This window comes from Triturus cristatus, chromosome 11 (assembly GCF_964204655.1).
Source record: "Triturus cristatus chromosome 11, aTriCri1.1, whole genome shotgun sequence".
NCBI lineage: Eukaryota > Metazoa > Chordata > Amphibia > Caudata > Salamandridae > Triturus > Triturus cristatus.
Window position 1 is genome coordinate 543,726,672 of NC_140594.1, and position 25,757 is coordinate 543,752,428.

The window sequence follows — 25,757 nt, forward strand, 5'->3', positions numbered from 1 at the left end:
GAAAAAGTAATTCAGCTGGTAGTCTCCCTTACACTTCTACAACATCAGGGTATTAGTTTAATTTCTGGATTCCAGAGGGGACATCACCAGCAGAACAAGAGGTGTTATGATGAAGGGTACCTTGTTCATTATATGTGTATTGTGGCTGCCAGCAGGGCATGATCAGGGATCCAGCATCATGACACATTTGGCAATTTAAAGCTCTGGAGACCATTGATAATCTGGGCTCAACTCTGACCAATATACAATGATTAGCTACAGAAGGCAGAAGTGCAATGACAGGTTTTAGAACTGTCAACCACAAAATGCACTGTTGATATTTCTAGACCCTTCCACATTGCCAAGCATGGTCCAGGTGCCACAATTTGGAACAAATGATCATTTCATGGCAAAGACAATCAAAACACGCTCAACTCAAGAAAGAGGTCGGCCAGTTTGAAGATGAACATTGGTAACAAGTCAAATAGGGGATCATTGTCATGATCCGCCGCAAACATGCTGCAGTTCTTAGAACGAATGCTGACCATGTCATCCACTGTACTCTGTGTTCAGACATTTATGAGAGAATCTATCTAGATGTTGAAATCACCTATGTTGAAAGTATACTGCGTAATAAACAGGTGTAGATATCAGTGAGAGCGTTTTTGATCATTCTGAGAACCACATTGTGATCTCAACAAGTCTACAATCAGGTTATAAATATTGCTTTATTCACAGCAGACTAGGTTTTGAGAGGGGTTTCTCGTAAAGGGGTGACATCACAGGAGTACTGAGGTATTTGGGTGGAGCTTTGAGAGTGGAGTTTGGCAGAGAGTTAGTGAATGAAGAGACAATGAGTCACAAAGCTGTGAAAGGGATGCAAGAGATGTTCATTGTGAGAGTCCACTATTGAATTAACCAAAATGTTTAAACTAGATGAAAGTATCAGATATGTTGAGCCTTATTGTTAAGATTGTGTACCGGGAACGCTGCAGAGAGTACGCCACCGCTAAGAAGTTGGCAACGATATACAAATCCCTATTGCTTCAGACTTTGCTGTTTTGGAGCCCTGAAATATCGCCAGCGCTACAGGAGTAGCAAAACCATCCTTACCCAGCGCTGCTGGATCAGCTAGGACGCCGGCAATCATCGCGTGGCCGCAGAGGAGGGTGAGGCGCTGGCCCCGGGACTGCGAGGACCAGCATACAACAGCTCCAGCTGGTCCTCTTCCCGCGAGAGCCGCGCCCCCTCACAGTGCCAAGCCCCCACAATCCATCACATCTTAAAAGCGAACCCCGGACCGCGCATCGCGGGACGCGCGCGGGTCGCACTCCGGGGCGAAGACCGGGCAAAGAGCGGGCCGTTTGAGGCCGTTCGAGAACGTGAGAGTCCGGTCCGGCCCACCCCCCTAAGCTCTATATTTGGGACATCCAAATACAGGTATCTATCACTTCTCTGACCTTTCCTACAAGCCAACAGTCGCTATACAAAGTTCTCCCTACAAACACTCATCGGAAAATGAATACGAGATCTAGCAAGCAAAAAAAATCTAAAAAAAACGGGATAGGAGAAAAACTGCTAGGCCCAATGGATGATTTTCTCGCCAAAGCAAATACATTCATTGACCAAAGTATAACTCTAATTGAGGGGAGGGTTTCAACCGAACTTGCAATCGCACGTCGATCCTCAATGGGACTATTAGCAACCGCAAGAACTCCAGACATACAGCCACCGCCAACCCAAACCTCTGTGGCTGCAAACAGACTTAGCCTCCCAAACAATGTAGACCTTTCAGCCTCCCAATTCTCTGTAACTTTCACAGAAAGTGACCTAGAAAAAACCCCAGACATCTTCCCTTATCCAACCCCTGAAGAAGTAAGGCAAATGAGAGGGCGGCGGGAGGGAGCCATAAAGAAAAGGAACGCTAGGAATAACCTAAACCACACTGAAAACACCAAAGCAACTGAGCACACAGTTTTGGTTGGTGATACAAACCCAGCAGTACTACTCCATCACTCTGTCCCCCCAAATAACAATGCAGTAGTAATACATCAGCCACCACATGACCTTCAAGATACCTCTATTCCAGATCCCCCAAGCCCACAACAACTAGGCAAAGAAAGAGAAGCAGCGAGATTAATCAAGGAGATAGCTTCCCTCCTAAATTCCTATATTCGCCCTTTAGAAACTAGACTTAGTAACATCGAGATTCAATTAACAAAAATTTCCGGTTCTTTTAAACCTATACCCCCACAAGCCCTTTCAAAACCAGCCTTAAATCTCACGAATACTCTTCCTATACCTAAGCAACTTGTAACCTTACCTCTTTCGCAGACCAAAAAACAACCCACAGTAAAACTCCCTACAGTACCAAACCCTTCCACTGTACAAAAACTGATCCCCAAGCCCCTGACCATTCCCCCACAAACTAATTCCCAACCTACATCAATAGTAAATACCCCAATCATAAACACACCTGCCTCTAAAACCCATGTCACAACAAACACAAATCCACCAAAAACAAAAGGAGCCCCGAAAGGGACTACTGATCAAAGACCTACTTTAAACATGCCACCTGAGGCATGTCCATATGTGGTAGTCATGACGGGGGTCCCTGAACTTGCAGGTGAGGGGACGGAACCCAACTGGTCACTGAAGAACAAAGTCCAGTATTGGCTGAATACAAACCGCCCCGTCCCGCCACCCTGGAAAAGCAGAATAGCATCAGTCAGCAGGACCTCGTGGGTGGGCCATAGGAAAAAAACTATTCGGGGAGACTGCGTTGTAATCACGTTTGAGGACCCCAGTATAGTTGAGCATATCTGCTCCTGGGAATACAATAACACCACAGGGGGGATCGCCACAAGATCTTTGTCATACTTCTACCCAAAAAGATATAATAACAACAATTACATACGCGACACTGATAACATCTGGCGGAAACCTATTCCACAGCCGTGGGAGCTAGATGTCGTTGGACCAAAACTACTGCCGCGACATAGTGACTCTGATAACTCCTGGTGGCCAGTAAATCAGAATCACCAGCAAAGAGAAGCTTCGTGGCAGATTATGGGCCCACAAAACAGACCTAGAAACTGGGAGCAGTGGGAGAGACCACCCCACCAACCATACGGATTCAACTATAGAGATACCATCAATGGGCAAAACTGGCCAGGCATACCGACTATGAATCGGTTCAGCGGCCTGGAAACGGTGGATTGACCAATAATTAAATCCCCGCAGCCCCCACAAACAACCTTGGCCCCATCCATCTCCATTCCAGCCCCTCCACAAATGAAAACCTTAGCCTTAGACAACACATCCTTACAGCTTCCTGTGATCTTTTGGAACGTGGCGGGTCTCCGAAACAAAATAGAGGACGGTTCGGCCGCAGGTTTCTTGAAGGACGCCCAAATCATTTGCTTACAAGAAACCTGGGCAACGACGCCCCTACACCTTGAGGGATACAGGACATTTACATCCCCCGCCCTTCCCAGCATTTCAGGTAGACCTAAAGGGGGACTGGTAATCTACCTAGCAAATACAATTTCTGAAATGAAGATCATCAAGGTAGACCTATTATCAAACTTCCAGATCCTCACCTTCATAATTGGGAAAAAACTCTTCATCACAATAATCAACTTATATAACAACTTAGCGGATGACAATTTTTTGAATGTTCTTTCTCTAATTCAAGAAAAAATAATCGAACATTGGCACCCCAAACAGAAAATCGAAAATGCCCATATAATTTGGGGAGGAGATTTCAACCTACATCCCTGCCCCAACAATGACACCTGCGGAATGGTGGATGAATATGAGAACCCTATAGTCCACTTTATCCATTCAGGAGTGGGGCTAGCCATGAATAAAATACTTTCCGATCTGGATCTGCAAATTATAAACCCCATCCAACAGTCAAATAACAAACTAGAACCCACCTACAGAGGAAGGGGCCACGAGACCACCGTTGACTACTTAATAGTCTCAGAAGGCCTCAAAGATCAAATTAATAAGTTTAAAATTCTGGAAAACAATCTGAGTGATCATTCTGCTCTAAGTCTAAACTTTCAAACAAATCAACCAAGAACACTAATGGCAACTATAGCAAAAACTCTAACACAGAACAGGCTAGAACTGGGCAAAAATAATGGATATACCATAAAATGGGAAAAAGTGGATCCCAATATTCTCACAAAACAGTTAGTAAAATCTACCTATAATAACATTTTGATCTGTCTCGACCCACATGCAGAGCCGAATCAAATCGTGGAAAACTTCAAGACAATAATAGAGCAAGTCAGAAAACTGCTAACTAAAACACCTAAACAAAACAAAACAAGCTCCATAGGTTGGTTTAATCGAGACTGTACCAAGGCACAGACTAACCTGAAGAAAGCTCTCGGAAATCCAAATAGAGACAAAATAAACATCCAACAACTTCGACGGGAGTATAACACCGCTAGAAAAGCAAGAAAAAAAGAACTGAAACAATCTCTGTGGAATGCTCTGCACAAGAGTGCACTCCTGAAAGACAGCCAGGCATTCTGGAAAATAGTTAAATCCCCCTTGCTAACGGACCCCAACGGCCCAAAAATAGATGTGGCCATCGACGAGGATTCGTGGGTGAACCACTTTTCAAAAATCTTCAAACTGACATCTACTAGTGAAGAACACCACCCTAACATCTACCCAGTAGTTTACCCAATTTCAATAGAGGTTGAGCTGCAGGATTTTGAAATGGCGTTATCTTTAAGTAAGAGTGGGAAAGCTCCCGGCCCTGACGGGGTCCCAGTCGACTTATTTAAACATCTTCCAGACCTTTGGGTACCAATACTCACAAGAGTTTGCATAGCAACAACGAAACTCGGTCTGTTAGAGTCATGGTCATCTTCCATCATGGTCCCAATCTTTAAGAAGGGGGACCGACAAGACACTAAGTGTTACCGACCAATTTCGCTCCTCGACTCCCTGGGCAAACTAGTTGGCAGAGTCCTTCTTGAAAAGCTACAGCAATGGGTAGAAGACAAAAACATCCTCTCGGACTTACAGTTCGGGTTCAGGGAGGGCTTTGGAACTGTCGAACAGGCCCTAAATCTAAGCTTGTTAACATCAAAATATACCCATGCTAAGCCTGGTTCCATCTACATGGTATATGTGGATTTGTCCTCAGCATTCGACTGCGTTTCGCACGCGAAGCTCTGGTCACTGTTGAGCGCAATGGGGGTAGACCCCCCTCTTTTGGACTTTCTGAGGGAGTTATACAGTGAAGCCACGGAGAGAGTGAGGTACGGGACAAAAGGAGAACTGACATCACCATTTAGGGTAGAGCGGGGAGTGAGGCAAGGCTGCGTCCTGGCCCCCTTCCTCTTCTCTTTGTACACCAATGGCCTAGAAGAGACTATGTTGAGAGGGGGGAGGGACCTCCCTAGAGCAAAAGATCGCTTGATCCCCGCGCTGCTTTACGCGGACGATGCAGTCATTTTAGCACGTACCCCCATCGAACTGCAGAAATCTTTATCTAAATACGCAGACTTCATGGGTGCCTTGGACTTGCACATTAACGTCAAAAAAACTTTTGTCATGGCAGTCGGTGGATCAAGAAAAGTAACTAAGTCCATCTTTCTGAAAGATCAAAAAATCGAAAAGACCTCACAATATCCCTACTTAGGCATTATGATCGATAACGCCCTAAACTGGAAAGCGGCGGTTGAGGCCAGGAGACATCTCTTCAAACGAGCGATCATGGCGTTGATGAAATTCTCCAATAAACTTGGGAAAAGACCACCAGTAGAATTGCTACAGATTTATGCTGCGAAATGCCAAGCCATCGCACTATACGGTGCCGGGATCTGGGGACATACACCCACCGGCTCTATACAAAAAGAGGAGAATATCTTCTTGAGATTCCTTTTATCAACTCCAAGAGGCACCTCCACCTACGCCACACACATGGAACTGGGAATCCCATATATCGAAGATTTAATGAAAATCCAACCTCTTTTACTTTGGAGGCGAGTTTGGTTGTCGGAAAAAAATAGCCTGACCAAAAGCATTCTACACGACACTATGGATTTGGACCACGCTCACAAAATAGCCTGGCTCTCTTATGTAAGACATTTGTTTTCCGACCTGGGTCTACAAAAATACTACCACACGCCCGAAAATTTGAAAGAAATATCCAAAAAAGAACTGAAACTAGTTGCGCTGAGCCATTTGGAATCCCTTAGACTGACTTCGCTGATTGCGAAAAAATCTGTTACTCACGCAATTATGACACAGCAGTCCCCGAAAATTCAGCCATATTTGACTCTGGAGATCACAACATATGAAAAGATGCTCCTAACAAGGTTCAGAATGAATCTTTTCTTCAGACTAGTGACATTTCCTGAAAAAAATAACTGGAACACTCAGATTGGTCCGTGCCCATGTGATGATCTTTCTCAACAGTCCACCATGCACACAATATTGTTTTGCAAGTTTTTCCATACCCACCGTAAAATCTGGCTAATCCCTTTACTAAAAAAATGGGGCCACAGACAATGCCGTCCAGCTATGCTGGCACTTCAAACTTTGGACTCCGAATGTACTGTTTACCACGTTTTGAATTTTCTAAAGTGTATCATGAGGCACAGAAATAACCTGTAAAACAGAGGACTAATTCGCATACCATCTAACCGTTTGCATTTTCTTCTTTTAACTGTATATTCAATTATACTTTTTAAACAATTTTTACTGTGAATATTTGTATGCTATGATATCTTTTATGGTTTTGCAATGCTAAAAAACCGAATAAAGATTATTATTATTATTAAGTGGCTGTTGGGTGGGATGCAAGATTACTTTGAAACAGTATTTAAAGAATGATAAGATGCATAACAATGTATCAACACCAACAAGCTACGGGTGTCGTGAACCCCGTGGTTTAGCAGCTATAGTAGGTGGGGTTGTTTATGCTTCTCTTCTGTCTTAAACACAGCGGGCAAAAGCTCATAATTAATGCAAAATAAGAAATACAATATCAATAGAAGGGCAGACTGGAGCAAGGATGAATGAAAGATGGGTAAAGAAAAAAGGGAAAGAAGGAAGGAATAATTAACGGAAGAAATGGTGAAAGAAAGGAACAAAGGACAGATAGATGTATGAGTGAGTGGATGAATGAGCCGGTAGATGGATGAGTAGGTGAAAGGATGAATGAATAGATAGGTGAATGGACAGGTGAACGGATGGCAGAGTAAATGGATGGATAAGTGAGTGAACGGATAGGTGGATGGCAGATTGGATGGATGGATGGACAGGTGGAAGGATGACAGAGTAAAGAGATGGTTGGATAGATGAATGGACAGGTGAAAGGATGACAGAGTAAAAGGGTGGATGACTGGATGAGTGGGTGAAAACTGAATGCATGGCAGAGTAGATGGGTGAGTGAGTGGATGGATGGATGATGCTGGATGGAAGGATGGATAGGTGGATAGATAGATGCATGAATGGAAGACTGGATGGCAGATTGGATGGGTGGATCAATTGATAGATACACAGATGGATGATAAAGAGGAAGGATGGATGAGTGGATGAGGATAGATGGAAGAGTGGATGGGTGGCTGGATGGGTAGATGGATAGATAGGTGGCAGCATAGATGGATGGATGGATGGATGGGTAACAGAGTGGATAATGGATGGATGGCAGAGTGGATTGAGGGATTGCTAGAAGAGTGGTTGGATGGATGGCAGAGTGGATGGATGGCAAACGGAATGGATGGATAAAAGGATGGCAGAGTGGATCGAAGGATGGCTCATTGGATCGATGGAATGGGCAAAGACTGAATGACAGATTAATTAATTAATGGATGACTGAATAAGGGTGAAATAGTGCATATTCACTGGTAGGTGGAAGGGTGAAAGGATGAATGGATAGACTCTCGGGTGTAAAAGGCAAGGCTTGTAGGGTGGGTTGGGCTCACTTGCTTGGTGTTCAAAGTGGGGGGCATGTTTATTTTCTGGCTACTCCCTTGAACCAAGCTATACATCTTGTGACTTTCAATATCCCTTGCAGTTTGCTCAATGACAATAAGCTAGGGCAACTTCAGTAATGAGTGCTCAGTCTTTTCAAAGTTTGTTTCATCATTTTCTCAAATTATTTTTCATGTAATTATCAACACGTTACGCAATTGATTGAATATGAAAATGCCTATGCATATTTCCAAGGGATGCGCTCTAAACTGCATCCAAATTTAAACTATGAAAAATTAATTTCTTACTACTATTGTTCTATATGCAACATGAATGTGAGGGATATATAACCCTTAAAATTAAAGTCAATTTGCTAATTTCATACAGGCACTTTAATATTATTTTCTTTCTTTTTACCTGGTGTGTTGCCTAACCCTGAAAACCATGCAGAGGTCTAGAAATTGAGTGAGTATAAAATATATTTGCAATTAACATTCAGTTTATGTTGATTTTAAAATTGAAAGTTACATCTTGTGCCTTCTTTTTGCTGTGTTTGTCACTTTGTTGTCATGTCAAGTGGACTTCAGTACACTTGAAAGTATCTATTCATGTAATATGACCTGCAGCACTGTCATTATGCTCATTACATTAATATTTACTCAATGTATTGTTGACTATAGTGTTTATATCCTTTCATTATATTGATGTACACCAATGGATGTGTTTTGAATGTGGTAGTAGTGGATTAAGATAAATATGAGCATACGTCTTAAAATGGTGATTGTTTGCTGGGTAGTAGTGTTTTTCAATTCTCTCTTACATTATGTAAATATATATGTTGGCTATGTAAGTTGCTTGCAACTTGCATACTACAACCACAGCTTTCTCAAGGAGCTTTGATCAGTTATTAAATGTTTATTAATTATTACATGGAGCCTGTTTGTTATATCATACCCCCATGAATTCATGGAAGAGCTGCAAGGAAGGAGAGATTGGAGGAACAGAAAGGGCAGCAGGGAAAGGCAGGTGTAAGGCATGAGTTTGAAAGTGAGTTCAGATGACTTGTGATAGACACTTAAAAGTAATACAGATAGTTTTATTAATTTTTTTGGGAAGTTTTATATAGCGCAAACTAGACCTGATAAATCGGGTATCAGAGCGCTTTACATAGCACCAGTTTCGTTACACAAGGACACATTCAGTTTTTTTCTTAGGCACGGGGAGATTAAGTGATTTGCCCACAATCACAGGATGTTGAGTGTCGTAGCCGAGACTCGAACCCGGTTCCCCAGCTTTGGACATCGACCGCTCTAGCCGCAAGGCTACATCCTCTCCCCTATGGTTGGCAATTACACCATGGTCTTCACATGGAGACAACTCTGCCTTTGAAAGAAAGATGCTACCTGGCCTAGATACGTTGCTGGCATACACATTGGCAAGAGTGGCACGGTTGTCGTTACCTGGAACATGAGAGAGTGGAAAATACAGAGAAGGTCCTTGTTCTGGGCCATAGGCTAAAAAGAGAGGTGCTCAATTACAGGGAGATGGAGAGGAAGGGGCTCAAACAGGGTATAATGGAGTGTGACGAGCGTGACATTTGTAATGATGTATTCCTCTCCTCTATGCCATTAATGTTTCTGAAGGCAAGTTTATTTAGGCTAGCACAAAGGTCGTTTAGATGTGGCATGTTTTATGCAGAGAAGCAAGAATGGAGGAAGACTTCCTCTTGTATACTTAAGATATTTTGTGGTTTGCATTTTAAAATAAGTTTATTATGAACTGGGTTTCACAGGATAATATCTCAAAATTCTGGGGGAATATTTCATTGTGCTCTTATGCAGCACCATAGTGCTTTGTGGGGGAGAATACAAGAAGGTGTATATAGGTGCTATATGCTAAATGATTGGCATAGGATCAGGACTTTTCAAACCAATGATCAACTGCAACTATTTGATGAGCAGTAGTAACTCCGAAGCAATTTATTTATGTTCTGGTAGATGGTGGGAATCAAAGTCTGGGGGAAACATGAATAACAAGAGAAAGGGTAAGATTCATCCCCAACTCTTATGTAGAAGCAAATTAATTATCTGTGTAGAAACATGAGTTCCAAACCACTTAACAGCGCTGGAGTTATTGCTTTTGGGCTACCTATTTTTGGACTTTTTATGTGAGTGGGAATTACTACTTAGTATCACTGATAGTAAATTCTGTTAAAATTGATCATAAGTGCTAGCCACCAGTGTATGCCTTGTATAACAAGGGCCACTGCTGCGCAGCTGAGATAAGAGGCTCTGGGTTGGCTGAATTTGCACATTTGCGCACACGTGTTCACACATTTGCAGGCTAAGCGAGTGGGACTACCGTCCACCCCAGCCAGTATATGCACCCAGTTAGCCTGTCGCAGAAGGGACCCTTCAGGTACTGGTGTTGACCTTTGGTGTTGAACTTATGATGTGAGTGGCATTGGTATTGTATATCTGTATTGCTTAACTGAAAAGAGCGTCAACTTAAGTGATGCTAGGATGGAAACGTCCTCTGCATGGTAAAGAGTGTACCCTTGCCCTTAGTGCCCAAGTGCACTGTTGTCTGGATTCCTAATGCAATTTTTTTTTCATAAGTGAACATAGATCATGTGTGTGCATCGTGGCTTAGGCCTGTCTCACAGATTGCAGTCTTGTTGGACTGGGAGGTGCACCCAAAGCAATTTCAGCATAGTGGTGTACAGCTTCCGCCTTCTCCAGAAGTTAAGCAGCACAAGTGCAGTGGTAGCAGCATACCATGTAGTAATTAGTAGTAGTCAATAGGAACCTTTCCCTGTGTCACTGGACTGAGGCCTACTGGCTCACTTACCTTTTTCAAGGTTCTGCTGCTGTATGCTTAACTCACCCTTGGCCCACAGCAGCTAAATGTGGAGTGCTGCATGGAGCAGGAGTGGTGATTGTGTGTTAGTTGAATGGGTGACTGGGAAGGGTACAGTACACGGATGATGTAGTTCTGTGCAGTATATATGTGGTTAGTACATATGTGGGGTGTATGTATGCCTGAGAGGAATACATTTCATGAGAGATGTAGTGGTAATGAGTACCACATGTGCAGGATGTATGCGTGCTTGCATGAAGTACAATACATGAAGGGTGAAGAATTGTGCAGTGCACACATCGCCAGTGTGTGCTGGCAGTGGATGTGCTTTAAAATAAGCAACACCTGGTTAAATATAGGAAAGCTGCAATAATGAACAGTGCACACAGATTGAGGGTATATACTGAATGCATGTGTACAGGTAAATGTGCACTGCATAGAGGTATTAGTGCTGGATGGTACATGTGCGTTAGAGTATACACTGGTCAAATGTAATTGTAATGGTACATTGTATGGAGGAACCTGGAAAATCTTTTGGGAAGCCCAGGCCTGCATAGTAAAAGCACAAGGAGGAGAGGAATCCCCCAGACATATTTGTGTATTGCTGCATTTTTTTTATGAGCCAGTTGAAGACACACTGGAGGGAAGGATGAGACTAACTTTATAACTCAAAAGACTGTATTTTTATTCAGTGATAGTTCCCTAGAAAGGGGCCTGGTCACATCCCAGGAAGAGTGATGGGACTCGTAAGAGGATCATAAAGAGTAGAGCTAGGGCTTAAAGGATTAACCTTTTGATGCATATAGCACTGTGGCTGACATCCAGATGCAAACTCACATCACCCCTATCAATTATGTTGTGGATAACCAGCTTCGGAGTTGTTCCTGCTGTGACAGACCTCTTTCATGAAGGAAGGTGAAAATGTGAAATGCTTCCTTCAAAGGAAGCAATACCCCAACATAAAACTCCAAAAAACAAGACCCCAAATCACATTTGGTGTCTGGAAAATGGTAATATAACAAGGGGAAGTCGAGTCCCCAAAAATGTGTCTTCTGCCAAGCAGTCGGGCTGGCTGTCTGTGAAGGGGAAGGTCTGCAACCAGGACTGAGGATCAAGGCCTGCTAGTCTCCCTGCTGATGAGGGGACATCACCCAGGGAAACCAAGACCACTTGCCCTGGAGCCTGTAGCACAGGCACCTTCCTGCTTACCAAGACCAATGAGCCCTGTGAGGAAGAGAAGAACGTTGGAGGGAGCAAGGTCCAGTGAAGAGCCCTTTCATGAGACTACCTGTGCTATGGGTGAGGATTTAGCTGTGCACCAGTTGAGCCACACACGTATGCAGGATTGTTTTTGGTGACTCCTATAGGACAGAAGAGGGCCACCATAGACGCAGCCATGTGTGGAGCACCGTGTGGGTCATGCTACACCCGTATCGCCATGCTGAGGATTGTCCTTTAAGCTAGATGGGGCCACTTGTAAAGTATAATTTCAATAGTGCCAAGACTTGTGACTGTATGGGCTACCATGGCAGCCCCATTTGCAGGAGGGGTTGCAGGAACCAGCATTGCCAAAGGATTCAGGCTGCCATCCGAATGAAAGACTGAGGCTATGACTTGCGGGATGGACCTGTGCTGTGAGGAAACTGCCAGAGACACGGTAGATGGTGTTGCATCTTTGCTGACTTCAGTTGGTAGCTGAAAAAAGGATTTCCTAACCCCGTCAACTTACAGCTTCTTCATGAGCAAGGAACTGCTCCAACATCTGAGAGACCTCTGGCATTTTACTCCAGAGAGAAAGCCTGCACCACAGGGTACTGCCACGAACAGCCAGATCTCTTCGAACTGAGCAGGACTCAGAGGTGTGCGTTTGAAGGCACCCACTGCATTGCTGAACTCTTCTGTGCTGCGAGAGCAAGTAAGACGATACAAACGGTGCTGCAGCACCATAGACACTTTCGACTAAGGGCCTGACAAAGATCTTGGCAGATCGGTTACTCCGCCGAATTATAAATCCCATTATATCCTAAGTGATTTATGTTTCAGCGGATGGGATATCCATCACCCTTGTGATAGAGTAACCTATCCACCAAGATCACACTTTTGCCCCAAGTTCTTTAAAGGTAAGAAGAGAGAACATTTGAATATGGCCTCATAGTTTGCATTCTCAAATGCAGTCAACAGTAAAAGGGGATTAGACAAACAAGGGTGAGACAAGGATTTGCCTGTCACCGACTACCTCAAGGGGATTGCCTTGTTGCATTTGAATGCCACATTTCATTGCCTGTGTAAAGTTGAAATAAAAATACTGCTTTTTCCTATAAAAGCTAATATTTGACAGGACATTGATTGATCATTTGTACTGTGTGTACTTTGAGTTATGAGTCATGTTCACTAACCTGTATCTACATACCTTCTCGAAGGAGCCTTGACTGCTCGACCATAGCTACCACTAAGAGTCAAGTGCAGAACTGGTTCTTGGCCAAGTTTAGCAGTATCCACAGTAGGTTGGTCCCCAGAACATCAGGAGTAAAAGGCCTCAACCACCTATGGTCATTCCCAGTAGCCAAGGCATGCCCATTAGCTCTCTAAAAGGGGGTCAGAAAAGTGAGTACATTGTGAGTGAAATCTGCAACAAAGTATGTTTTCACTATAGTTAGGCCAGGAGACTAGCATGACGCACTAATCATATAGTAAAAATGGACCCGAGAAGAGATTTAATGTCCTTTTTGTCATAACAGCAATCAAAATGCCAATTGTTCTTCCTCAAATCTAAGATGTGCTCACATATTGTTCCCTAGTCGAAATCCTTAGATATGCAGTGGCAGACATGGACATTTTGCCAATACCTTTAATGGGTAATTAGGCGAAGGGAAATGTAGTGCCATGTTTTGGAAGGTTAAAATGGTGCCACTTCATATTCAGCTTAGCTTTGGAGAAATAGGCATTTATTCATTTTTTAATTGTTTGTGAAATGCATTTCTTTATTTGAAGGAAAAGGTGTTCAAATAGGGCATTTGGGATAGGTGGTGTTAGTGGGTGGATGTTTTGTGAACTTGCTTGCCATACCTTTCTGTATTCTAACATCGTTTGTTTAAAATAATGTAGTTAAGTTAGTTCAACGTTGTTTGGAATGTGGAATAGGCGATGCAATGTTGTAAAGATAAGATATGTAATGTGCAACTTTCATGTTATTGTTTTTTATCAACAATCTTCCTTCATCAACTCTAAATGTGTCCACCAAACCTGATCACCATCTTACCTATATTTTTGTTCTTGTGTACAGTATTTTCGCAGGTTTCAGAAATCACTTAATACTTTGAATAGTTCAGTGAGAGAGAGAGAAAACTTTGTTTATTTAGACCATAGTCTTTAAAACAGTACAAAACACAATTTGTATCCAATGGTAGGGACAGTATAAATTCTATACCAAATCGATAATTAAAATTCCATCAAAGTAAGAAGAAGGTAACACCCTCAGACAATCACAGTTCATTAAACACAATTTGTAAAAATCTCAAAATTTCTAAAAATTCACATTGATGGGAGGGCCCTATAAACATTTAAGATTAATACCTCTCCTTTAATTTCTCCCTTACAAATTCTCTTGTTGCCTTCAGGAATTTTCCCAATGCGATTGCAATTTCTAATGATGGCATATCTGTAAGTAAGCAAACCGCTTGGGCACGCAAATTTAATTTGTGTGATAAGAATATTGGGCGTAAAAACAATTTCCGTATGGCTAAGACAAATGTGCAATCAAGCAATATGTGCAAAATGTAATTTCTTATTCCTAGCCCACACTTACAAATACCATCTGAGCCAATCAATGCGGCCTTTATTTTTTCCCAACTCGGGTCCTTAGCATTTCATATCTTAAACCTTGGTTGGGCAAATTATCTAAATACGGAAACCAGGCTTCGTTTGCCCATGAACTTTTTAACCACTGGACCGATTTTTATATAGTCTAGGTCCTGTGATCTTGAGTAAGCCTGCCCTTGTTCCCTAAGCATTCTCTTTGTAAAGTCGACTACCAGGGATTGCTGCAAGAGTCTCACATTAAGGTGCACTGCTATTCTCTGGAGATTTCTTCTCACCTCCTTTGCCCAGCTAAGGCTACTTGTTTGAATCTCCTCTCTGCACCACTGTGAGACCTTCTGTACAACCCCTGGATCCTGGCGTTTCCAAAATCTTAACAAAGACATTTGGGTCTGCACACTCCATGATGTTAACCCTAGCTCCATTCTAATTGCTTGGACCATTGTGCTGCTAGGTAGTGACATTAATATTTTTAAAATGTTTCCTCTTCCCGATCCCACCCGCATTTACCACTCGGGTAAAGGACCTCTGCCCCATACAGTACTTGCGGGGGAATCATTGCTTTGAATGCTTTTAGCATGGGTCTGTGTGACATATCACCATATACTTTGTTAAATTTTTTAAGTCCACATACTGACAAAAAAGCTTTTGCTTTTTGTGCTTCCAGATGGGTACGCCATTTTAGCTCACCATCAAACCAGAGGCCTAAGTATCTATATTCTTTGACTACCTCCAATTTGTTGTGACCTAAAAACCAGTTAAAATTCTTATGACTCTTCCCAAAGCATAAAACCTTAGTTGTTTCCATATTTACAGTTAAAAACTTTCTATCACAATAATTTTTAAAAGCATTTAATTTCCTTTGGAGTCCTATTTCTGTTTGGTCAAGAATCACAAGATCATCTGCATATAGAAGGCAGGGCACTTTATTACCATTCATTCATGGGCTTGTGCTTCTTTCTACTTCTAATACTACAGGCAGGTCTGCTAAAAAAATTGCAAATAACAGGGGCGCCAAAACGCACCCCTGTCTAAGGCCGTTCCCTACAAATATCTTATGAGTTAATGACCCCTGTGTGTCTCTAATGACCTGGACCAAATTCCCTCTATGTAACTCTTTTAAAATCATCAATATACCATCCGGTATTCCATATTTTATCATGTCTTCCCGGACCTATTACGGTCCACAGAGTCAAAGGCTGCCCGAAAATCGACAAAGCAACAGTGCAACTTCCCATTTTGCTCTATCGATTTCCGGGCCAGTGCCCATAGGGCAAAACAGTGATCTATTGTAGAATGGCCTTCTTTAAATCCACCCTGTTCAGCTGGAATAATTGATCCCCGTTCTGCCCAGACTTTTAACTTGCCTAGGATTATTTTAGTAAAGATCTTTTCACCAATATCAAGTAAGTTGATTAATCTATAATTCTTTGGTGCATAAACATCCCCTTTCTTATGGATAGTTCAGTGGTTCTTTTAAGATATGTGGGGTTGCTTTCGAACCCCAAGGTTGGAAAGCCAGAAAGCATCTCTGCCACACTGGCAGAGTGTGTTCTCAATTTTAAGTTGAATGTCTAGGAAGCAAGGCCTTTTTCCTTAATGTGCATGTCACCTGTATTGTGAAGAGCTGCCTTAGGGTAAAAAAGTTTACAGGGTCCCGATGACATATTCGAGCTGCTGTCAAATATGTTGGATTTGGAAAAGTACTCCAACAAATGCAATTGCACTAGCATTTAGGGCATTTTTGAGATAGTTACTAGGGAGGAAGGTAGCAATTAGAAAAACTTTGATTAACAATTATTTTGGGCTTTATGTCACAATCTACCTTGATTTGCTGATGCTCGTGTCACCTCAACATTAATATATAACTTATTTTTGTTTGGTTCATAGAACTTTTTACTGCCTTGATAAGAGGACAAGTAATAAAAAAGATAGTGCTCACATAGTTTATTTTCCTGTTTCAGGCCACGTTATTTGCTCTTTATAAAAATGTTTATTTTTAATTATTTATCACATGCTTTCCTGATTGTTTTGTCCCAGTAGAACTCCCTGAATGAGTTGGTGGAAATAATGCTGTCCTTTGAATTAGAGCGGGTGTACCCATCATGATTTCTTTGAAAATCTAGCTTACTAGTTTGGTTTGAAAACTCCTGTTTGGTTACTATGATAGGGGAGACTGGCTTGAGAAACCTTTATGTAAGTGACATTTTGGACGAATCCCATAGTGGTATGGATCTTCACATTTGTGGTATAACTCAGAACCGCGGTAGTATTGAAGGCGGGTAAACTAAAATCCTTTTTAGACCTCCAAGCAGAATTTCAGAGTGTTCTTTTAAGTATCGTCAGTTTTGGCAGCTGATGGGGCATTATGGTATCACAATGGGGGCTGGGAGAATGACGTGCTTCATAGACTGATGCTAGAATTGAGTATGTGTAAATTGTTAGCAAATCAAATTTACTTCATACATAGCCCTTATTTGATTCCCACCAGAGTGAAAAAGCCTTAAGGATTTCTGACCAAGCACTTCCAAGGATGGTCTTGGAGTCGCCTGTTCTCAACTTCATACATTTTGGGAACTGATTGAAGTAGCGTTAAATTGTGCATTGCCATACATGCCTCTAGTTTGTCTTCATCCAAATGTTGTATTTTTGGAGTCATAGGTAGGAGTTAGGGAGCGCTGTAGATATTCAGCGTCACACAATCTGTGCGCAAGGTGTGTTCTCTCTGGTATGGAAGAATTCTCCTCTCTCTACATTTGAAAAAATATCACATTACAATTCAGCCAATCCACTATCTGAGAGATGCGTTTTATGATTCTGTTGGATTAAAATATAATTGGCTTAATATTTACGATATTTAAAAAGATGTTTGATTTTGAAGAACCATTGAAAGTTTGGTTTTACGTGATGGTGCACTCATAAGCTAAACACTAAGTTAATGATAATTATCTCCGCCTTACGTTTAATTCCTTGTAGGATTTTTTTCGTAGTTCAGTTATTAATGATATTTCCCAAATGACATTTTCTTAGAAGCGTAACAAAAATTATAATTAAAAAAACATGCGTTAATCCCATGGTTAATTTATGCGCATTATGCATAAGTCCGTTTAATAATGTACGTTTGGTATCATGCACTAATACACTATGCACTTTGATTGTGCAGTTATGCACATAAATATCAAGTGGCATTCAATGCTCTTTCACACATATTTTATGTGCTTGCTAATGTTACTTATAATTTAGTATATGTGTTGATGTCTCTATCCTGGTGTGGTGTTGTGGGCTCTAGGCCCACATAATGGCAAAGGACTGACACAGACACCGTTAGTAAGGGTACTCAGCTGACCTCGAGCATATGCACCAGGGCCCTTTTATTAGCAGGCTGGTGACGCCTGTGAGGAATGCGTGTAGGGTGCAAGTGTGCCCACTCCAATAGGGGAGTGGCTACTAACTCAGTCTCTGTCGAGACACTAGACCGTGTCTCACAGGACACAACATTTCTCCAACATTTTAATGAAAAACAAAAGCTCATTAGTTCAACCTGTAGGGATAAAACAACAACGAAATAGATACCACAGTGTCCATCAGCTTCTTGGGTCAGGCATCCAGGAGACAGCAGACAAGGTCTGGTGATTCCAACTGTAGCAGGACAATCTCAGCAGGCATTCACCATTTAACCTGACCTGTTCAGGACATGAACGCTTGCTTGGAGATGTCAGCTGCGCACTGGGAACATGCCCGTGTAAGCATGTCCTTTAGTGCAAGGTAGCTTCCTTTCGCTGACATGGAGGATGGTATGTGGTGGATAACAACAGTTAATTGACTGGGTGCATCAAGATCATGGTGGGGGTCCATGGTGAAGGTCCACTGAATTATTTCTGGATCGCCTGAAGTCTCTATGAGGCTGTCTTGCTGTGTCCGGTGACCTGTCGGTAGGGCAATGTCTCTTCCAGCTCTCCCGCCTGGGGAGTCCCTTGCCACGGAACTGCTGGTAGGCTGCGATGGGACTGCGTGTGTGCCAGGCGGGGGCAGCTGCAAACCACCGAGGAACCAGTAGCCAGTCTCTCACACGAACCTCAAAGGTGTATGGGTTTTGGTCAGGACATGCTCTCGCTGCCGCAGTTCAGGTTAGCAGGTAGCCTCTGAGTTTTCTTGCTGCCTAGTTTGGCAATAGTGAAGGACTCCAATCCAGGTGTATCCGAGAGGGTGTCGGTAGACGCACTTGATGAGGACTGGCATGGTAGCGTTGCCAGCCGTGTGGTGAATCTGGACAAAGGCGGGTGATGACTTGCCTTGATGAATGCAGGCGTTTAGTCTGGAGTAGATCACCTGAGGCAGGGAGTGGCCAGGTACCTCCATGTTCTCTGGGGGAGGCATTTGCATCCATGCACTTGGACTTCTTGAGCTGTTGGGAATTTGTTGACGGAGGAGTGATGAACACACTGAGAAACGTAAGGCTTGAGATTCTGTTTGCGCAGTCTGTGCAGCGTACTCTCGGACTCGCGCTGTGCGGTTGCCAATTCCTTCTCGGGTTATCCCCCTCTTCCCTTGCTGTCACTGTGTCAGGACTCACACCTGTTGTAGCTTGGGTTTTCTTCATCGTCCGGCTCTGCCACTCACGACTTTCTCTTCTGACCTCAGCTGTTTTTCCGATTCTTGGTGTAGACCGTCCGGTTACACTTCCACGTATCTTGCTGAGTGCAGTGTCATGTACATGGAACTGATGACATAGCTGCCATTGGGCCTGGAAGACTGGTGGCGATGATTAACTAGGAGAGGAAGTTTCTGGATGGACGTCGTAGCCACGTGACTGCCTCTTCTGAATCTTCTCTTGCACTGCTGTCATTTGCGGTCAGGGGCAGGGATGCCGTTTGACTCCAACTGCCGACACTCAGGGCTGGACAGTCTCATTGTGAAGCGATGGGAGCAACGCGGTTTGCGCTGGCAGCGACTTACCTGTGGTTCTCCCTTTGTACTGTCTCCAGGGCCATCGGTCTGCCTTGGTGGCTGTCTGGTGTTTTTGGAGGTATTCTTGGCTTGTGGTGCTACGAGTCCTCATGCTTCTCCTCTCGTTGTCTTTGACACATCTGCGTTTGTCCAGATCCTCTGGGTGACACGATTTCCACTCTTCTTCTGCTTCTTCTCCGGGTGCAATGACATGCACCATGTTCTAACAGAGCCAATGGGGCTGTTGAACATCAATGATCTACGGACCACTCAGGCGAACCTTCAGTCGCTCTTCTCGGCTGCATGGTGAGCAGCCACTCATCTTGAGTGCTCCTTCTTTCGGCAGCTGTTTGACGCCCCTACTCCGGGCGTTCCCTCTCCAGGAAATGGCTTCTCCGGGCAGTGCTCCTTATTCTGGCAGCTTCTTGACACTCCTACTCCTGGTGTTCCCTCTCCAGTGACTGGCTTCCAGGGGCAGTAGGGAGCTGTGGTGGTGGCTGGCCACTTGTGGTGTACAACTCTCCTCTCGTCAGCCTTGGGTCACTGAGGACTCCTGCTTGCGGCAGTTTGAGGGAGGACACTGTGCTGCCTTTTGGCCCCGTCCGGGCTCCATTACTGTTGCTTCTGCGGAGATGTATGGGATCTCCCTGCTGATTCCAGCAGCGCTTCTTTGCTTTTGGAGAGGTCTCCCTTCCTCCTAGGCGTGCACCTGTGCAGGCGCGCTTCTGGGTGCATGCGGCATGTGCCTCTGACTGCGAGTTCTTCTTTGCTAGGGCACCCTCTTCTGGCACCGGCTGTGCCTGCTCTTTTTCCTTGCGGTGATAGTCATTCACCACCAGGGGCGTGTGGCGCACCCTTCTCACTTGCTGTGGCGTAAGACAGGCACTGAGGTTGCACTCTCCATCAATCTTTCCTGAGGCTCCTTGTGGGGAGTAACAGTCTCACCCCTCCAATGCGACCGGCCTGAGTTAGTGTCCCATCCGGCAGCGCTGGGGCTACTATTCAGTGTCCGCTGGTGCCTTGCATGCTCACTTGCCTCTATTAGTGGTGGGTGTTTGCATATTGGGGACGTGCTGCTTTTTCTTCTTTTCCATGGATGTCGCTTGTCCACCTGCGGCCTCTTTTCTCTGGCCAGCATGCATGCAGTGCTAAACCTTTACATAGACTTGCTTCTGTGGTGGAGTGCTGGTGGCGCTGGGCCACCGCTGATGGCGCACTCTCTGCACCAGTCCTTTCTCGCACTTCTGGTGGGGGTAACCTCCCTTGAGCTGTTGCTCGATCAGTGATTACCTTGCTGAGACGAGCTCTTGTCGACGTTGCTGCTGTGGACTTTTAGTCCCCTTGCCTTGGCTGGACGTTGCGTGGTGGCGCTTGTGTCTGCTTCATGCAGGCTTTCCACAGACTGATCAGTCTCTCTATGTCAACCTGACATGCAGTCCATGGGGCAGGTGGCACTATTCTGATCAATCTATTGCTGTGATGTCTTGAGCAGTGCTCAGTGTCTTCCACTCTTTTCGCTCCTCATGGTTGGGCTGTGCCGTGACCATTTGCTTGGGTGTGGGCGCCTGCTATCTCCTTTTTTGTTTAGTTTAGTTTTGGGTGCAGTGTTGTGTTATTTCATGCACTACCTTGCTTGCTCAGGCACTTGGTAGCAGTTCTCTGTTGTACTGGGGGCCTGCTTTGCTTTGACCGGCTTGTGGCTGCAATAGGCTGCTTGATTCAGCCCCACTGTTCTTTTGAGGGCTGGCTCTCCCCTCCGCAGGCAACCACCGGCTCAAGCTCTCCTGTACTTACTTTATTGGGCAGAGTACCACTGGTGGCCACTAGGTGGCGATGCAACATTCATGCTTGCGCAGGCTCCAGTGTTCTTTCCTGAAGCTGTCGGCTCTTTCCGCTCCCCGTGCAGAGGAGGGAAACCACCCTCCTTTCTGTCGGCCTCCAAGGTATGCGGGGCACTGCCGGCTGTTTCTTGTTGCTTGGGGCAGAGCTGGCCTGAAACTCAAAAGTGTCTTTTGCGCTGGGGCCCCCCTCACTTTTCTAGCACTTTGCAGGCGGTGGTATATGGTATTGTACATGCGGGAGGATTGGTGCTTTCCCTTTTGTGCTGCTTTTTGAGAGATGCTGCAGCATTCCCAGGTGACCGCCAGATGGCGCTGCGTGCCGCTTTCCAGCCGCCGTATCTGTCTCTCCGATCATGAGCATGATGTCGGAGGTTGGCGGGCCTCTTCATTTGCAGGCTGCATCTGGGTGCAGGAGGCATATGCATTTTCCGGGCTCTATCTCACTGGTCAGTCGCTGCATGGGGTTGGAGCCTTCTGCTGCGGCACGTCGTTGCGGTGCAGCTGGCATCAAACGAGATGGCCTACCCGTGCCTGAGCTGGTAAGGGAGCACAGACCTATTCCGCTTCATGCTGCTTCACTATCATTTCCTCCCTAGCACTCACAGGGTAGGTTTCAGCGTGAAACGCAGCATGGCCTCATGGGGCAGTTCCAGTCCTACCTCCGATGCTCTAGTTGCTCTGGTGCACCAGCGTGCTTAGGCACTCTTCTGTGGCACGGCCCGCTGACGCCTGGGTTCTGCTGGGGTGCCGTAGGGTGACCCACTCTTCTATTGGCGTGGGTGCTTCAGGAGGTGTCCCGCTGTGCCGTGATGTGTCGCCAGCGGGCCGGCGCTGCGGCAGAGCACTACTTCACTCGGGGGGTGATCACATGAGCGTTGCGGTAGGGGCAGCAGGCTTATCACCCTCACACTGGAGCTGGGTATGGGTGGCAAATTAGCCCACTAGGTACGTCCAGTAAGCACCATTGCAGAGAGGTGTAAAAAGGGGCACAGCCAGCACCACCTCTCTGCAACGCACCGCAGTGGCGCTTACTGGAAGCACCTGGTGGGCTAGTTGGCCCCCAGGGTCCCTTAGGATTGAAGGGGAATTATTTCCCCAACTTAAAATGCGCCACAGGGCGTGTTTGCACACTTCACCTCAGGCCCCGTCCCCTCCCTTCACCACTGTGTAAACACGCCCTGTGGCCGTTTTAAGTTGAGAGATTAAGTCCCCTTGAATCCTGAGGGTCCCTAGGGTCCAACTAGCCCACTAGGTACCTCCAGTAAGCGCCACCTAGCTGCATTGCAGAGAGGTGTAAAAAGGGGTACGGCCTAGACCACCTCTCTGCAGCGCAGCGCAGTGGTGCTTACTGGAAGCACCTTGTGAGTAGTTGGCCCCCTGGAGCCCTCAGGATTGAAGGGGAATTATTTCCCCAACTTAAAACGCGCCACAGGGTGTGTTTGCACACGTCACCTCAGGCCTCCTCCTCTCCCTTCGCCACTGTGTAAATACGCCCTGTGGCCGTTCTAAGTTAAGAGATTAAGTCCCCTTGAATCCTGAGGGTCCCTAGGGACAAACTAGCCCACTAGGTACCTCCAGTAAGCGCCACAGAGCTGCATTGCAGAGAGGTGTAAAAAGCAGCGTGGCCTCTGAGCACCTCCTGAAATGCAGCTCCGTGGCGCTTACTGGAGGTACCTGGTGGGCTAGTTGGCCCCCAGGGACCCTCAGGATTGAAGAGGAATTAATTCCTTAACTTGTTTGCACACATATCACCTCAGGCCCCACCCCCTCCTTTTACCACTGTGAAAACGCGCCCTGTGGCGTGTTTTAAGTTGGGGGATTAACTCCCCTTGAATCCAGAGGGTCCCTGGGGTGCAACTAGCCCACCAGCTACCTCCATTAAGCACCACAGAGCTGCGTTGCAGAGAGGTGTAAAAAGGGGCGTGGCCACAGAACACCTCTCTGCAACGCAGCCCCCTGGCACATACTGGAGATTCCTGGTGGGCTAGTTGGCCCAAGGGACCCCCCGTATTCAGGGGGAATTAGTTCCCCCTCTGCAAACGCGCCAGGGGGTGCGTTTGCATAGTGCTGTAGTGAGGGGGCAGGGCCTCCGCGGGATGGCGTTTTTTTCCTCCATTGTTTTGTTTAAGAAGGGGGGTTGTGTGGCCCCCATTCTTTTCTTATTTTTTCGGCCCTGGGGACCCCATCTCCCAGGCCCTGACCCCTTTTTATTTTTTTTTAACAAAAATAATTTAAAAGGGGGCCGTGTGGCCCCCCTCCCAAGGCCTTAATCGGCCCCGGGGACCCCATCCCCCGGGGCATGGCCTTTATTTATTTATTTTTATATTTTGGAAGGGGGCTGTGCTGCCCCCCTCCCCAGGCCACTTATGGCCCCGGGGACCCCATCCCCCGGGGCCAGCCTTTTTAAAATTCATAAATTTTTTAAACATTCCATTTTGGGGAGGGGGCCGCGTGGCCCCCCTTCGGGCCACTTATGGCCACGGGGACCCCATCCCCCAGGACCTGGCCTTTCGTTGGGGACCATGGGGAGGTCCCCAATACCCCCATGGTCCCAGCCGGCTCCCCGCCTCCTGCGGGAGCCGGCATTGCTTTTCCACTTGGGGAGCTGCTAAGATGCAGCTCCCAATGTTGAAAAGCAATTTGGTTTGCATTTTGAAAGAGAGAGCAGGTTGCCCCTAGGGACCCTCAGGATTGAAGGGGAGTTAATCTCCCAACTTAAAACGGCCACAGGGCGTGTTTACACAGTGGGGAAGGGAGGGGACGGGGCCTGAGGTGACATGTGCAAACACGCCCTATGGCGCGTTTTAAATTGGGGAAATAATTCCCCTTCAATCCTGAGGGCCCATGGGGGCCAACTAGTCCACCAGGTGCTTCCAGTAAGCTCCACTTTGCTGCGTTGTAGAGAGGTGGTCCAGGCCGTGCCCATTTTCTCCTCAACGCAGCTCTGTGGTGCTAACTTGTGATACCTGATGGACTAGTTGTACCCAAGGGACACTCAGGATTCAAGGGGACTTTAACCTCCAAATTAAAATGGCCACAGGGCATGTTTGCACACGTGAGCACAGCTCTCCCTTTCACCAGTGTGCAAACGCACCCTGTGGCACATTTTAAGAGGTAGTTTTAATCCCCCTGCCCTATTATATACTAGGGGCTTAAAGCGGAGGTCATGCTAATAACAGGGGTACCCCAACGCATAGTGCTCCCTAGTGTATGTAGGTGTTTTAACTTTATTCTATGTGTCTTTTACCATAGCACTTGCTCTAGGACTGGTTAGTCAGAGTCAGTTACCACCAGTACCCATCTGAAAAAGCTGAGGTTACAGGATGATTTTGCAACAAAGACTCTTTCTGCTCCTCTGTTTGTTCTTTCTCCACATCTTCCTTCTTCCTGCACTTTTCTTCGTCTTTGAGGACTTCAGTTGCTTCTTTCTGCATTTCTTTTTCTTCTTTCTGTGTGTTTTTTCTTCTTTCTTCACATTTCCTACCCCTGTAGGCATAGTTAGAAACTAGCATTTAAAAAAGCTTTGAAATTCACTTAAAAAAACCATAGGTTTCAGTTACGTTAAAGTTAGAAATTAGCATTTAAAAAACCATTGAAATTCACTTAAAAAAACCATAGGTTTCAGGCACGTTATAGTTAGGAATTAGCATTTAAAAAACCTTAGAAATTCACAGAAAAAACCATAGGTTTCAGGGGTGTTATAGTTAGCTGGACTTTTCACTCGTACAAAACCATTGAAATTCCCCCGTTATAGTTAGTTCAGCTAACTATAACTTGTGCGCCCGCAATGCACTGCTGATGACGTCACATATTACATCACTCATGACATGGTCAGTGACATCAATCATGACTTCACTGATGACATCTCAAATGACATCACTGATGACATCACTGATGACATCATCCACGTGATAGAGTGGCAGACCTCCTCTCACCCTAATATAACCTTTGATACAAACATTCAAAAATAGGGCATGTTTGCACACGTGAGCACAGCTCCCCCTTTCACCAGTGTGCAAACGCACCCTGTGGCACATTTTAAGAGGTAGTTTTAATCCCCCTGCCCTATTATATACTAGGGGCTTAAAGCGGAGGTCATGCTAATAACAGGGGTACCCCAACGCATAGTGCTCCCTAGTGTATGTAGGTGTTTTAACTTTATTCTATGTGTCTTTTACCATAGCACTTGCTCTAGGACTGGTTAGTCAGAGTCAGTTACCACCAGTACCCATCTGAAAAAGCTGAGGTTACAGGATGATTTTGCAACAAAGACTCTTTCTGCTCCTCTGTTTGTTCTTTCTCCACATCTTCCTTCTTCCTGCACTTTTCTTCGTCTTTGAGGACTTCAGTTGCTTCTTTCTGCAT

At 45.3% G+C, this 25,757-nt stretch overlaps 1 protein-coding gene across 1 annotated transcript in view; it reads left to right on the forward strand.

Moving 5' to 3' along the window:
- LOC146785048 (indoleamine 2,3-dioxygenase 2-like) overlaps window positions 1-25,757 on the forward strand; it is a 277,794-nt gene that overhangs the window by 147,119 nt on the left and 104,918 nt on the right. The window contains exon 5 of the mRNA XM_085633495.1: window positions 8,380-8,394. Coding sequence (XP_085489621.1) covers window positions 8,380-8,394 — 15 coding nt within the window. The remainder of the gene's footprint in view (window positions 1-8,379; window positions 8,395-25,757) is intronic.